Source organism: Varroa jacobsoni, unplaced genomic scaffold, assembly GCF_002532875.2.
Source record: "Varroa jacobsoni isolate VJ856 unplaced genomic scaffold, vjacob_1.0 scaffold_909, whole genome shotgun sequence".
NCBI classification, from domain to species: Eukaryota; Metazoa; Arthropoda; class Arachnida; order Mesostigmata; family Varroidae; genus Varroa; species Varroa jacobsoni.
In genome coordinates this window covers 96356-108091 of record NW_019213811.1, presented here as the reverse complement: position 1 = coordinate 108091, position 11736 = coordinate 96356, and the positions used below count along the sequence as shown (strand labels likewise).

Genomic DNA, 11736 nt, shown 5'->3' with positions numbered 1-11736 from the left:
CCTTGGTAGTTGTTCTTTTGTAATTGTGTGGAGTGCTAATCAGTCCCTCTCAAGGCCAAATGGCGCGTCAATTCAAACGGTGGTTCACTTCGAGGACGTCTTCTATCTCATTACCATGATTTCTTCCCTCTCCGCTGGCTGGCTGGCTGTCTGTTTTGACCGCTGGAATAACGTAGCATAGCCGTATCAACGCCGAAATAGCTACAACGAGATGTGCTCGTCGTTTGCCCATGTTCGACGACCCAGTTGCTAGCTAGCTCGATTAGCAGCGACATCAGCACGAAAGCCCGGCCTTATTTTTCATTGTGTTCGTAGTGAGTTCGAACCTACGCCGCCAACAGCAAAATGGAAATTAATAAGGTTCTCATCAGCGACTCGTGCGATCCCCGATGCGCCGACATACTTCAACAGGCCGGATGCGAAGTAACGGTGAAGACCGACCACACAAAAGAGCAGTTGATTAAGGCTATCAAGGAATACGATGCGCTCATTGTCCGCAGTGCAACGAAGGTTACTTCCGAAGTTATCAATGCCGGTACGAAGCTTAAGGTTGGTAGTCTCGGTTACACATATATCTAAGCTAACTAGTTGTTTCTAAAAGAAAACATTAATATATACTGGATTAAGCGTACCAATTCGAGGCTGGCCCCTCTTGTTAATTGAATTACATATATGTTCACTGCTTTACTTGCTCCTCCGCTCATATTTTTGCTGCATTCAATGGTGACTGGACGGCTATGATTGATTGACAATATCTTTTACAGCGTGTATAGGGCTCTTTGCCAATGTCGTAATAATACTTATAAACCTATTGATTTACAGAACTTCGCTCTATGGAAGTTAAACTTTGTTGCAATCAGTTGCATTTCCACCATTGCGAACTGTGAAAAAAGCGAATCATCTTCAAACACAGTTTTGCATTACTTACCAAATGAAACAGTACATCTGCGATCATTATTGTAGATCGAACTACTAATAGACTTATAGCCGTTTAAAGATCTTTACACTTAGACGAGCCATAAAACAGTCAAACGCTATTTTGCCATTTAGAATTGAAATTTATGTATCGCTTTCTAACGATTACGTGATCAAATGAGCGTCATAATCCGCGAAGTTAATTACTCGGATAAAAATACTCTAGTAAAGACTTCATACTCTGATTTTATAGCATTAGCAGCAGTAGTGATTCCAAAGGTACCCTTTCAAGTATATATATATGGCACTGATATTGGCCTAGCAGGTAATCGGTCGTGCCGGAACGGGTGTCGACAACATTGACTGTAACGCTGCGAGTACGCGCGGAATCTTGGTTATCAATGCTCCCGGAGGCAACACGTTGGCGGCTGCCGAAATGACCTGTGCACTCATTCTGTCGCTTTCTCGAGATCTAACTGCAGCATGCGCCTCTCTCAAGGCGGGCCGCTGGGACCGTAAGGCGTTCATGGGTAATGAGCTCAATGGAAAGACGCTAGGAATCGTCGGCCTGGGCCGTATTGGCCGGGAGGTTGCCACCAGAATGCAGGCATTCGGTATGCGCACGATCGGCTATGATCCAGTCATTCCAGCATCTGTTTCGGCCGAGTTCGGTGTCCAGTCGATGAGTTTGGACGAAATGTGGCCGCAGGTTGATTATATCACTGTCCATACACCGCTCATTCCTCAGACGAAGAATCTCATTAACATCATAACACTAAACAAGTGCAAAAGAGGCGTTAAAATCGTCAATTGTGCACGTGGCGGCATTGTCAATGAGGATGATCTGCTTACCGCTCTGGAATCGGGACAAGCGTCCGGGGCTGGTTTTGATGTATTCGAAGATGAACCACCAAAAAACACGGCGTTCATCGCCCACCCGAAGGTGATCTGTACGCCGCATCTGGGCGCTAGCACAAAGGAGGCTCAGTCACGTGTCGCGATTGAAATCTCGCAACAGTTTGTAGCGCTTAAAAAGGGTGAAAATATCTGGGGAGCTGTTAACCAGCCCGCGAAGTAATTCGTTCCCCTTTATGCAGTGGAGACATATGCGGGCAAATGTCTATCCGAGAAGTCGTCAACGCGTGGAGTATCAGCGTGGATAGCTGATGACTAAACTGACTGTTCTACCGATGACTGCCGAATCGTCTACGGGCAAACTTGTGTTTTGTAAATAACATAATTATAAATAAAGCATAATTTTACTCTTAAGTGCCAACACGCTGCTGTACGTAGTACTCCTATCGATTCTGAAGGGCGACATTGGGATCGCGTATCTCTGCGATGGGAAACCTAGATAAATAGCAATCTATTCAAGTAACCAACGTATATTATTATTATTGGCGCATCTGTTCGTCTGCGTAGAGCTGAAAAATAGCAGTGACATCATCGATCTGTGAAGAAACAGTTCCTATAATTATTCGCTGTCTGATCAAGCCAAGTAAGTCCGATGTAGTTATAACTTAGGCGAGAACTAGGGTTAACTTTTTTTTGATTACTTTGGTCGGGCTTACGAACAGAAAACAACATCCGAAGATAACTGGTGCCCTTACAATTCCCATCGAGAAAACGTCACTACGCTCAATTTTTTTTGTTTAAATGATTTTTACTTGACTTACAAAGAGTACAATTAGAAGATAAAGATCATTTACCAGTTAAAGTTGTCGTTGCATATGGGTAGGTTGCAGCTCGCAGCAATTCTTTCGATTTCTACTTTCAACACGCTATTGCTATTGAACATTTAATAGGAATTGATAAAGTATCTAGTAGATGAAATAGAGAAAAAAAAAATTATTCAAGCTAGTTTACCGAACGTATGGCGCTATTGACTGCTAATAATGACACGAACCATAATCAATTTCGTCTGAGCTTCCACTGCCTCTCTTTGCGGAGAATTATAGACAGTGTTTAGTACGAATTCTGTTAATCCTATCTAGCTAAGCGATCTTCCGATACCCGCATCTGTTTCACTGACACTGGACCGCCATTGTAGGACCACCAATCAAATTTAGTTGTCCTAATCATAGCCTACAAAAACATATACAACAACAAGCACAGCATATGAAAATACTATAGGTCCCCGTCACAAATACCTAGTCATCAATATAACCTGTAGACATTGTTACCGTTGCGGAATTTCTCGAATCTCAGTATGGTCATCGCATTGGTTATTGTTAAGTCATTCCGGCGACTACTTTAGGTCGATCAGTTTGCAATGGAAACTCTGGCGTAGGTAATTGTCTAGATGCGTAACAGAATCTCATCTGTTAATATCGGCATATTTTGACGCCAGTACGACTACCTGCCGTTAGCCAGCCGACGTTGGACCTATGTAAAGCTAAGAAATAAATCAATTATTGCAAAATCCGTATACGGCCTATATATGCCGAACAGATCGGTACTTGGTTCTTATGTGTTGAAACATCATGCTTGAAATTAAATGAGTGAGCTGTCAGCATCTCGATCTGATGATTTCCCTCACGGTAAGATTTAGTGGCTACCATTTGTCTTGAAGACTGAACAATTAGGAAATGAAAATAATACGAAGTACCTATTTAAAATGAAGTTTATGTCTTAAAACGAATTGAGTTATAGGTAAAACTGCGCGAAGACAATTGTCGAAAAATGCCTGTTCAGATTCATTTGCTTTTATAATAGTGAGGCATTAGCGAGAATTTATGGCGTTGCCTTCTCGAAAATGTAAGAGATACTTAGACAATAAATATTACGTGTTCGGATCATCATCTGCAAATGTTTCATTAGAATACGTTAGTAAGTGTATAATATAATATATAAATATTTTAAAAATTCTCTCACATATATGATATCAGACTCCAGGGATTAACAGGACAACAATAGCAATCGCTGCTTCCCTTTGTTAGAGACCGTTTATATATATATATATATATATATATATATATATATTTAATGATTCCACTATATTCGCTAGCCGTCTATAGTCACGATTCAACTGTCATTAATAGATAAAGCGTAAGCTTTTTTTTATCGTTGAGCGAACACCAGGTGGTTGTCACACCCAGTAACAGCCATGAGACGGCGCTTCGTTGGCGGCTGGAGGGCTATCGAGGAAGCCTGTGACGTCAAGGTGCCTTGACCTTTGCCGAAAGTGCTTTTGCTACTGAAGTCTTTTCCTTTGCATAACTGTCACGCGACAATATTCAGTAGGACCAATTAAATGTATGCGAAGAACCAGGCAGTGCTTCACAAACATACGTTTCGTACGTAGTCTCAGTACGTTAAGTGAAATCAATGAAGCTTTGAATGCAGTTCGAACGCTTTGAACTAGCTAAACGAAGTTAGTTTTTAGGTGCTTGAGAATGGCTATTTTTCTTCTGATAGTACTCAATATATAGCTAAATAGTAATAATAACGAATGTTTGGCGTATACATTTGTTGGGTTCCCCTTAGAGCCCCCTGGATAGTACTAGCGAAATGTTTGCTAGTATCGAAAGTTTTATAGTACTAACAATGACAGTTGTTATTATTGCCGCAACTGTACCTGAAGATTTAGCGTGGGGTTGTCCATGGTGCGACACCTTTTAAATGTGCTTAGTAGAAGGATCGTTGTCGCAGTAATAGCGAGTCCGGCTTTCGAGCGCTGTAAGAAAAGAAGAATATTTTTATTTCAAATTCCAAGCAGAAATGCCATGATGGCCAGGCGGCATCAAAAGGAAACCCAGTTGAAAGACGTTAGATTTTTCAACATGTTTTAGGTTTAGCTAATTATCAATACGTTTTTTTTTCTTCTTTAAATATCATAGTACATTTTACAGTTACTAATAAGCATAATGCATGCAAGCAAGCACCTTCGTCAACAAAATACGAAGCCTCAGATAATACGTTTGTTCTCATAGCTTATCATGTCATTATTTATTTTCGCGGTTTACTACGCGAACAATGAGAACCTTAAAAGAGAGATATCAATGCGGGCAACCAAAAAAAATCGGTAAAGCGATCGTAACTGGCCGAAGGACACGAAGACGGACGAGGTCATCATCGAGGATGGTAGCCATCGAGATGAACGACCTCAACGCGGCAAGTCTTAACTACGAACGGACATATATAAAGAATAGGACATGAAGTATCCTTGGTACTATTCATGCCTGTAAGGTACTCGACAGCATACGCTCACTACGTATAGCAATATCTATACGCTTCTAGCCGACGGAGTGAGCTATGCCGTCCTGTAGTCGTAGTTCTAACCGTCGAATCAATTTCTATTGCAAAAATTTCGTCGATCGTATTCTATGTCTCTCTCGGCGCAAACCTAAGGAGTGGCGGTCGTTCGCGCACTTCTGATTAGGTCAGAAACAACAACGGCATTACCTGCTTTGTTGCACGGACAGATAGGATTGTAGCAAAAGAAGACCTGATGCCAGTAGAAACTCACTGAAATAGACCACGAGATGTGCTGGTTTCACTTGTTGCCACTTATTAGCCAGACCGGCCGAACTAATGACTGTCGCAGGGGTATAACTATTACTAAATTGTAATCGACCGAAATACCCTCGTTCATTACCACATAATAAGCATTGTACTTAAACTATAAACCCTTTAGAGTTGTACTGCAAATATATGTTTTGAAATTATAAAATTAGATGGAGACCTTGTAAAGTAGAATACAGTCACCGTTACTGTCGAAACGGTAGCTCTATAAGAAGATAGCATGTAGCTTCAAATTATATTTCGCCGCTCCATGTTTCGTTTATACCATGTCCGAATGAAGTTTTCAACTTTTATATGATTAGGACTTGCAGTACGTTTCAAGCCCCCTTTGGTATTCGCAAAATCTGTGTCTGTGTAACTACCCATGCTGGGTTATATTTATTTCAACAGGACGGTTTCTTAGCAAATTTCCGGTGGTTGCCTCGGAAAAACCAGACATTTATCAACTGAAACGCAGAACGCCATAGCTCAATTGCGCATGACTTGCTAAGTACGCAGATCTGTAAACGAAAAATTGATGACTCAAGTACCATAGTGAAGATTTATCTTCGCGACAAACAGATAAGGATCCTGGTGAGCGCCATTGAAATTTGTCAAAGCTACGCAGTCGAAGTATTCCTGTCCTGAATTGTAGTAGTTTTCGTTTTAAGTTACGGACGAAAAATTTCGTTAGGAACGCGTTAACTGAGAATGGTTTCGATACGTAACAATGGATGAATCGTAGTCCTATTTAGGTATAGTCTGGTGGAGCTAAGCGGGACTCGATTAACAGTGGATGGCGGATGATCTAAGTAGATGCGAAGTTCGACAAAAAGTTCGTCGCTGCGACATCTAGAAAGTTAACATGGAACTAATAGTTTCAACAAACGTTGTTGCTGTACCACATCACACAGTATCAGATTTTGTGTGTCATATTTTACTGAAGGAGGTGCCGGTTAAGAGCTTATGCCTATGCTAATATGTCATCTTGCACAGATGCCCCAAGGTCGTGAGGTGGGGGTAAACAGCAGATACGGACATCGAAAAAACATGTAATAATTTTCATTTGTAATGATTATAGCAATGCACTTACTGGTCAGGAACATCTTGCCAAACATCTGTACAAGGTCGCTCTATTTAACACATTCATCTGATAATCTCCGATACAGACATATAGGCAGGTATACATATGCTATTACGTTATTTTATACAAAGGTATAAAAAAAAACCTGCTTCGAATTGAACTAAGCATCTTTATAATGGCCTTAAAAGAAATCAATAACAATATTTTACGAGTTCGCTAATTTTGTCAGTAACAAGATGCAGCTTGTTTAGTTTCGAGCCACGGTTTTGTTATGAACTGTTTTTTTTTTTTAATATTATTAGCGTAAATTTATTTACCATATATGAACTTCAAGTTTACTAGGTTGGCCTTTTGGATATTACAGTTTGTCTTCCCACACCCCCAGAAATCGAACCGTATCCAAAGATTAACTAAAAATAATACATTTACCGCTACGGAATAGGCTGCATAGTGAAGTGGGGTAAAAAAAAGACGATACGACTGCTACAAAACAAATGTGTGTATTTCTTTACTTTTCTACTGTCTATTTACTTCTCTATGCTATTTGAGGACGTTGTTACTTTTCCTTATGGTGAATGGAACTTTAACTTAAATTCGAGCTCCAAGTGCCAACGTTTTAAATGGAAAGGAAAATGGATCTTCCACGCCACCTTTCCCTTGCCCTCTGTCGAAATCAATCAGCCTAGAATATTTCTGTCATTTACTGCTCGGACTGCTCTGACGGGTTTAATAAATTCAAAATGAAATCGGACAGTCAAAGAATGCACCTTACACCTGTCAGCTATCAGCGGTCGCTGGGGACTTCGGATAAAGCGCATATCAGAAGTCTGGATTTCCTACAAACGGAACCAAGCCCACGAGGAAATAGGGCTTCTCATTATCATTGAACATCTCTTCCGGTCCTGGGCAAAGCGCAACCTCAGTGATAAATCCGTTTACAAAAATGAACGGGGAAAAAATTGTCTCTCTACGCCGATATGAAGCAAACAGAATGAATGGGTAGTTCATAACTATAATTTGCGTTTGGTAGGCAAGGAAATCTTACGCACGGGGAAATGCTTAAGAAGAAGAAGACCTGTATGAAAGCCAGCCGAGTATGTAGGAGAAGACATTTGATGAGCAAAACAGTCACTATCACAAAAATGTCAGCAAAAATCCTTAATACAGTCATTGTAAAAGCCTAGTTGAACGTTTTTTTTCGCGCCTAGACCTATTCCGTAGATCTCGACCCGGCGGAATACCATTCGTGTTCGAAATTCGTAATAGTAGCAGGGTTGGATGGGTTCCTCAGCGCTAGATAGCTTTGTTTTTAGTAAGGTAAAAAAAAAACCGTATGCTACTGAGTAGGACAGTCATTAAAATAGTGTGCAATTTCTGCTATATAGAAGATTATCACAGAACCGAAATCACGCTCGACCATGATGTCTTTTACCGACTAATCCTTGTTGATCATTCCTCTTCTTGAGGTCTCCATGTAAGGGAAATTTTTGTTCGGTCTAATATGTTATGCAAGTTGTATGTAGACCCGTGGCGCACCTTATGTTCTGTCTGTATTCCTTAGCTCTCAGTTTGCACCCCATCTCTCTTGCATTTAGATCACTTCGGAGAGCTCGTTCGAACGAAGTTTTGCCACTCCCAATTCTAGGGCCGTCTCTCAATTAATTATTCGTGTGAACGCCCGAGTTATCCATAAGAGTGAGGCAGATGCTGTTAGCAAAATCACAAATGCTTCACGGAATTGGATACCGCTATCGGCTTCAATACCGGTCGCTGTACGGAACAGGGTATACTTGGCACGAACATACGTGGAGCAGGGATTTTTAATCGGTGACATTCAACTTAACTTCCACAATTTGCCGCCTGGTCTTCGACGATCGGATGAACAAGATTCGACTGATAGTAGTGCTCCTCAAAATGCTTCCCAGACATTTTTCGGAAAGGGGTTCGGTGTAATGGATTTAGTTAACTAAACGCCCGGTAATTGTCCACAGACGCCATATAAGCAATGACGCATTTGAAAGTGTTTACCTACAGCCGTTAATATCATTAAACTATAAATTGTTGTGATCGTGACTCCGCTAAGACCACCGATCTTAACGATGGCTGACACTGATCATTGCGGTTCTCTGTAAATCTACTATGTGAGAAAATTGTTATTAATCCGCTCGAATTATATGTCGTATATAACTTAGACGGCTATCGTATTTATTAGTCAGTGTTAAACACAAGTTTCTATAAGCTAAAACGTTGTTCGCCGGTTAAAATGTGGAACCTTGGCTAAAAAATCAATGAAAACAGCCGTGCGGGATGGTTCAAAACGCCCGCAGGTCCGCTCAGAGACCTGCGCGGATACTACTAGCCATCTACTCTTCCGAATTTTATATATTTTCTGCCGTTTGGGATTGTGGGGAAAAGCAACAAGCGCAAAAACCAAAGAAGTCATACAGGAAATGTAAGTTTGCACGTGTCAGAATTAGACAAAACGTTCAACGATGCCCACTTCAATTGTAAACAAAATAATTAACCTTGCTGGTTACTGCAGACAACTTTTTATTCTGAACGACACTTCAGACAATTCCATGTAATCTATAGTTGAAACGCTGCTAATGAAGTTACAATCGTCCACGGTGTTAAACGTAGTCAATCTTCCAAACCCATTTCGAAACTCTGGACAACGTCTTATTCTTTCTGAAGTAAGCAAAATAAATAATGAATTATTATTTTAGAAATTTCCTATTCAAGATTATAACTAGGACAAAATACTAAACCGTCATCTTTGATAAAAAGCTGTAGCTTCATTCGAAACGATAAATTCAAAATGTTGATAGGCCAATAAAGCACCGTGCGCAAACCTGTCTTAGCGTAGTCGACGCCAGAAATATCAATACATGAAATAGATTTTCCAGCTCAATCATACCGTAGCTCTACGAGGTAGAATCGGCTTGATTGCTTGCTGTTACCTACGGCGTGATTACGTCAACTAAAAGTCCACTCGAAAAAAATACCTCCTGTATATTGGACTGCATGGCAGGAACGTTGCTTCCTGCAACGACTGGTTCGGGTGTTGGCGTCAGCTGTCTCCAATCAATAGATTTGAATATTCTGTTTGAAGGTGACAGTGAAGATCATTTGTTTTACTAATAGCATTAAATTGTAGTCATTTGCAAAAAGAAAAAGAAACCGAAAGGTACAATTAGCTGCTTCCTGAAAATATGTTGACAGCAGTGCCTTAGTGGATTATGAAAATGCTACCCTTTCTTTGTTTTCCCAATAGCAATTGTTGTTATAGAGATAAAAATGCCTGTAGCTGACTGCTTTCTGAGTCTACATCCCATTGAAAGACAGCTTCTCATCCTTGAGGTCCACAACGAGGGTCTATACGAGAGGCTTCACAACGGCCAAGCTTTGATTAAACAACGGAGACTGCCATTACGGGTACGGCGAGCTATAAACGTTTTTATCAACTCGATCATTTTTTTAACATGCCCCGATATTTAGATGAAAATAACAAATCATGATATGCATGTTCCAGCTATCTTAGGGGAAGTGATAACCACTTCGATATTATGTAAATAAGCTATGGCAATATAAATCATAAATATCCGTCCTAACTCCAGAAACCATCTTTGATCTCCCTAAACCGACCTATATTAGCCCAAATTGCAGGTCCCCATTCAGTAACCGTATATATGCAAATATGTATAGCTACATAGCGCTGTTGCTTCTTGGCAAGCCTTGAAATATCCAGTTTTTCCTAACAACTTCATCATTATTTGTTTCAGAAATTTCTACTGGGGTTCAGCTTGAACCGTTTCACGTAACTATTATCGCAAGTCCGCTGTACAAGCATGAAGCGCGAAGTATGTATTAAAGACAAAAGGCAAGAGATTACCTGATCAACTAGAGGATGACAGTAAATTTCACTTGTTCTTCTTATGCCTTGCTGACGCACGCTCGACTCATTGCAGTTCCTGAAACTTTGAAGTTCCGCTCTGATACCCAGCTATTTTCCGGCCTGATGCGTTAAATTGATTCAGACTCATCCTACTCGTCTAGTTTACATATAGCGTTAAAATATATTACTTTCGACCATTTGGAATTGACTTTCTTAAGGTACTTTCAAAGCATACGATAGCCCGCTAAAAGTCAGCGTCACAGCCCAGCATTATGCGCATACAGTAAATACACTGTCACCTACCCCAAAAAGCGTTCGAAGGTTTATGCAAAACTTTGTACCTAGAATGTTCTAAAGTTCTAGGTAAAACCGGTCACACTAAGCAGTCACTGACCTATTTCACATTTGCTGTATGGGCCTAGCTCTGTATATTTTCACAGTCTTCCGTCTTCGATTAACACGTTCCTGTGGACATTAAACCATTGGACTTTCCTTTTCTATTTCTTGAAAAGCTGCTGCTCCGATGTCTTAATACTAGGCAGCATTATCCAAGCGGTTATTTGGTGTTCAGATTAGCCAAGAACAATGACGTACTGCAACTCGGAGTAACGAAATCTGACCACATTTGCCGCCGCCTTCAGCTGCCTTCAGCGTTAGTGAGCAATAATTTCAGATGCTGTTGCTGTTAACATTTCTGTTATAAGTCATTGGAATAGCGGATGGTAACGCTCATTAATTAACACGGTGGCGGTCGGTGCAACTGCCAGCTAGGATCGAAGCTCACTGACGTAAATGTTTACTTCAAAAATAGAGCAAAAATAGTGACAACAGCTTATTGGTTCTAGTTCCAATAATTGTGGTTATAGTTGATTTTTTCCGTATCGACTTCTATAAATTAAACGACTCGGTTCAGCTCAATAGTCAATCCTACGGACAGCAGATCGGCGTAGTTGCCCGTTGCGTAGCTCTTCTGTTCTATTTATGCAGTCAGGTCCCTTGACGCACCGACCGAAACAGACGTAGATACAAACAAAGATAACAACGGACGTCTCGCTCGTTTCTAAACACTGGAACACACACACACACACGCACACGCACACATGTAAACCTTCACTCACCGCACAAACAGAGAGAGTGTATATCTGTATAAATTACTTATGTATGTCCTGGTCGTCGACGTGTATAGCGTTAGCCGCTGCACCGTTGACACTAGCGCACTGCCTCGGCTGTCGTGCGGCCTCACCTTCGCTCAGGGCCGCATTAACTTCAGCAGTCAGCAGCTTAACATTGGTTCGGTGGTAATGTGGTGGATAGCATTATAAAAGTTTTTCTTAGCCTG

General features: G+C 40.9%; 2 protein-coding genes across 13 annotated transcripts in view; one reads left to right on the top strand and one right to left on the bottom strand.

Annotated features, from left to right (window-relative positions):
- LOC111264873 (solute carrier family 23 member 2) overlaps window positions 1–11656 on the bottom strand; it is a 27356-nt gene extending 15700 nt beyond the window's left edge. For 4 of the 11 annotated variants that reach the window (XM_086970233.1, XM_086970234.1, XM_022841111.2 and 1 more), the window contains exons 1-2: window positions 10395–10565; window positions 4493–4591 (exon numbers count right to left, since the gene is read on the bottom strand). Coding sequence is in view for 9 of the 11 variants with exons in the window: in XM_022841111.2 (XP_022696846.1) it covers window positions 4493–4519 (27 nt within the window). In the remaining 2 variants the exon portion in view is untranslated. Of the gene's footprint in view, window positions 1–4492; window positions 4592–10394; window positions 10566–10700; window positions 11349–11552 lie in introns of those variants that run through there. The other 7 variants (XM_022841105.2, XM_022841102.2, XM_022841104.2 and 4 more) reach the window with 7 other exon arrangements.
- Window positions 178–2184, top strand: LOC111264875 (D-3-phosphoglycerate dehydrogenase). 2 transcript variants are annotated; one of them, XM_022841115.2, is made up of 2 exons: window positions 178–549; window positions 1238–2184. In XM_022841115.2, the coding sequence occupies exons 1-2, from the start codon at window positions 346–348 to the stop codon at window positions 1991–1993; spliced, it is 960 nt and encodes a 319-aa protein (XP_022696850.1). In that variant the 5' UTR covers window positions 178–345; the 3' UTR covers window positions 1994–2184. The 2 variants fall into 2 exon arrangements, with proteins under 2 accessions (XP_022696850.1, XP_022696851.1); XM_022841116.2 differs by having other exon boundaries at window positions 180–549; window positions 1241–2184.
- Window positions 11657–11736: the final 80 nt, after the last annotated feature.

Bases quoted from the DNA above. Each gene is read 5' to 3' on its own strand.
- LOC111264875 (XM_022841115.2), top strand. From the start codon at position 346: ATGGAAATTAATAAGGTTCTCATCAGCGACTCGTGCGATCCCCGATGC. The intron at 550-1,237 runs GTTGGTAGTCTC...ATATTGGCCTAG, and splicing joins ATGCCGGTACGAAGCTTAAG to CAGGTAATCGGTCGTGCCGG.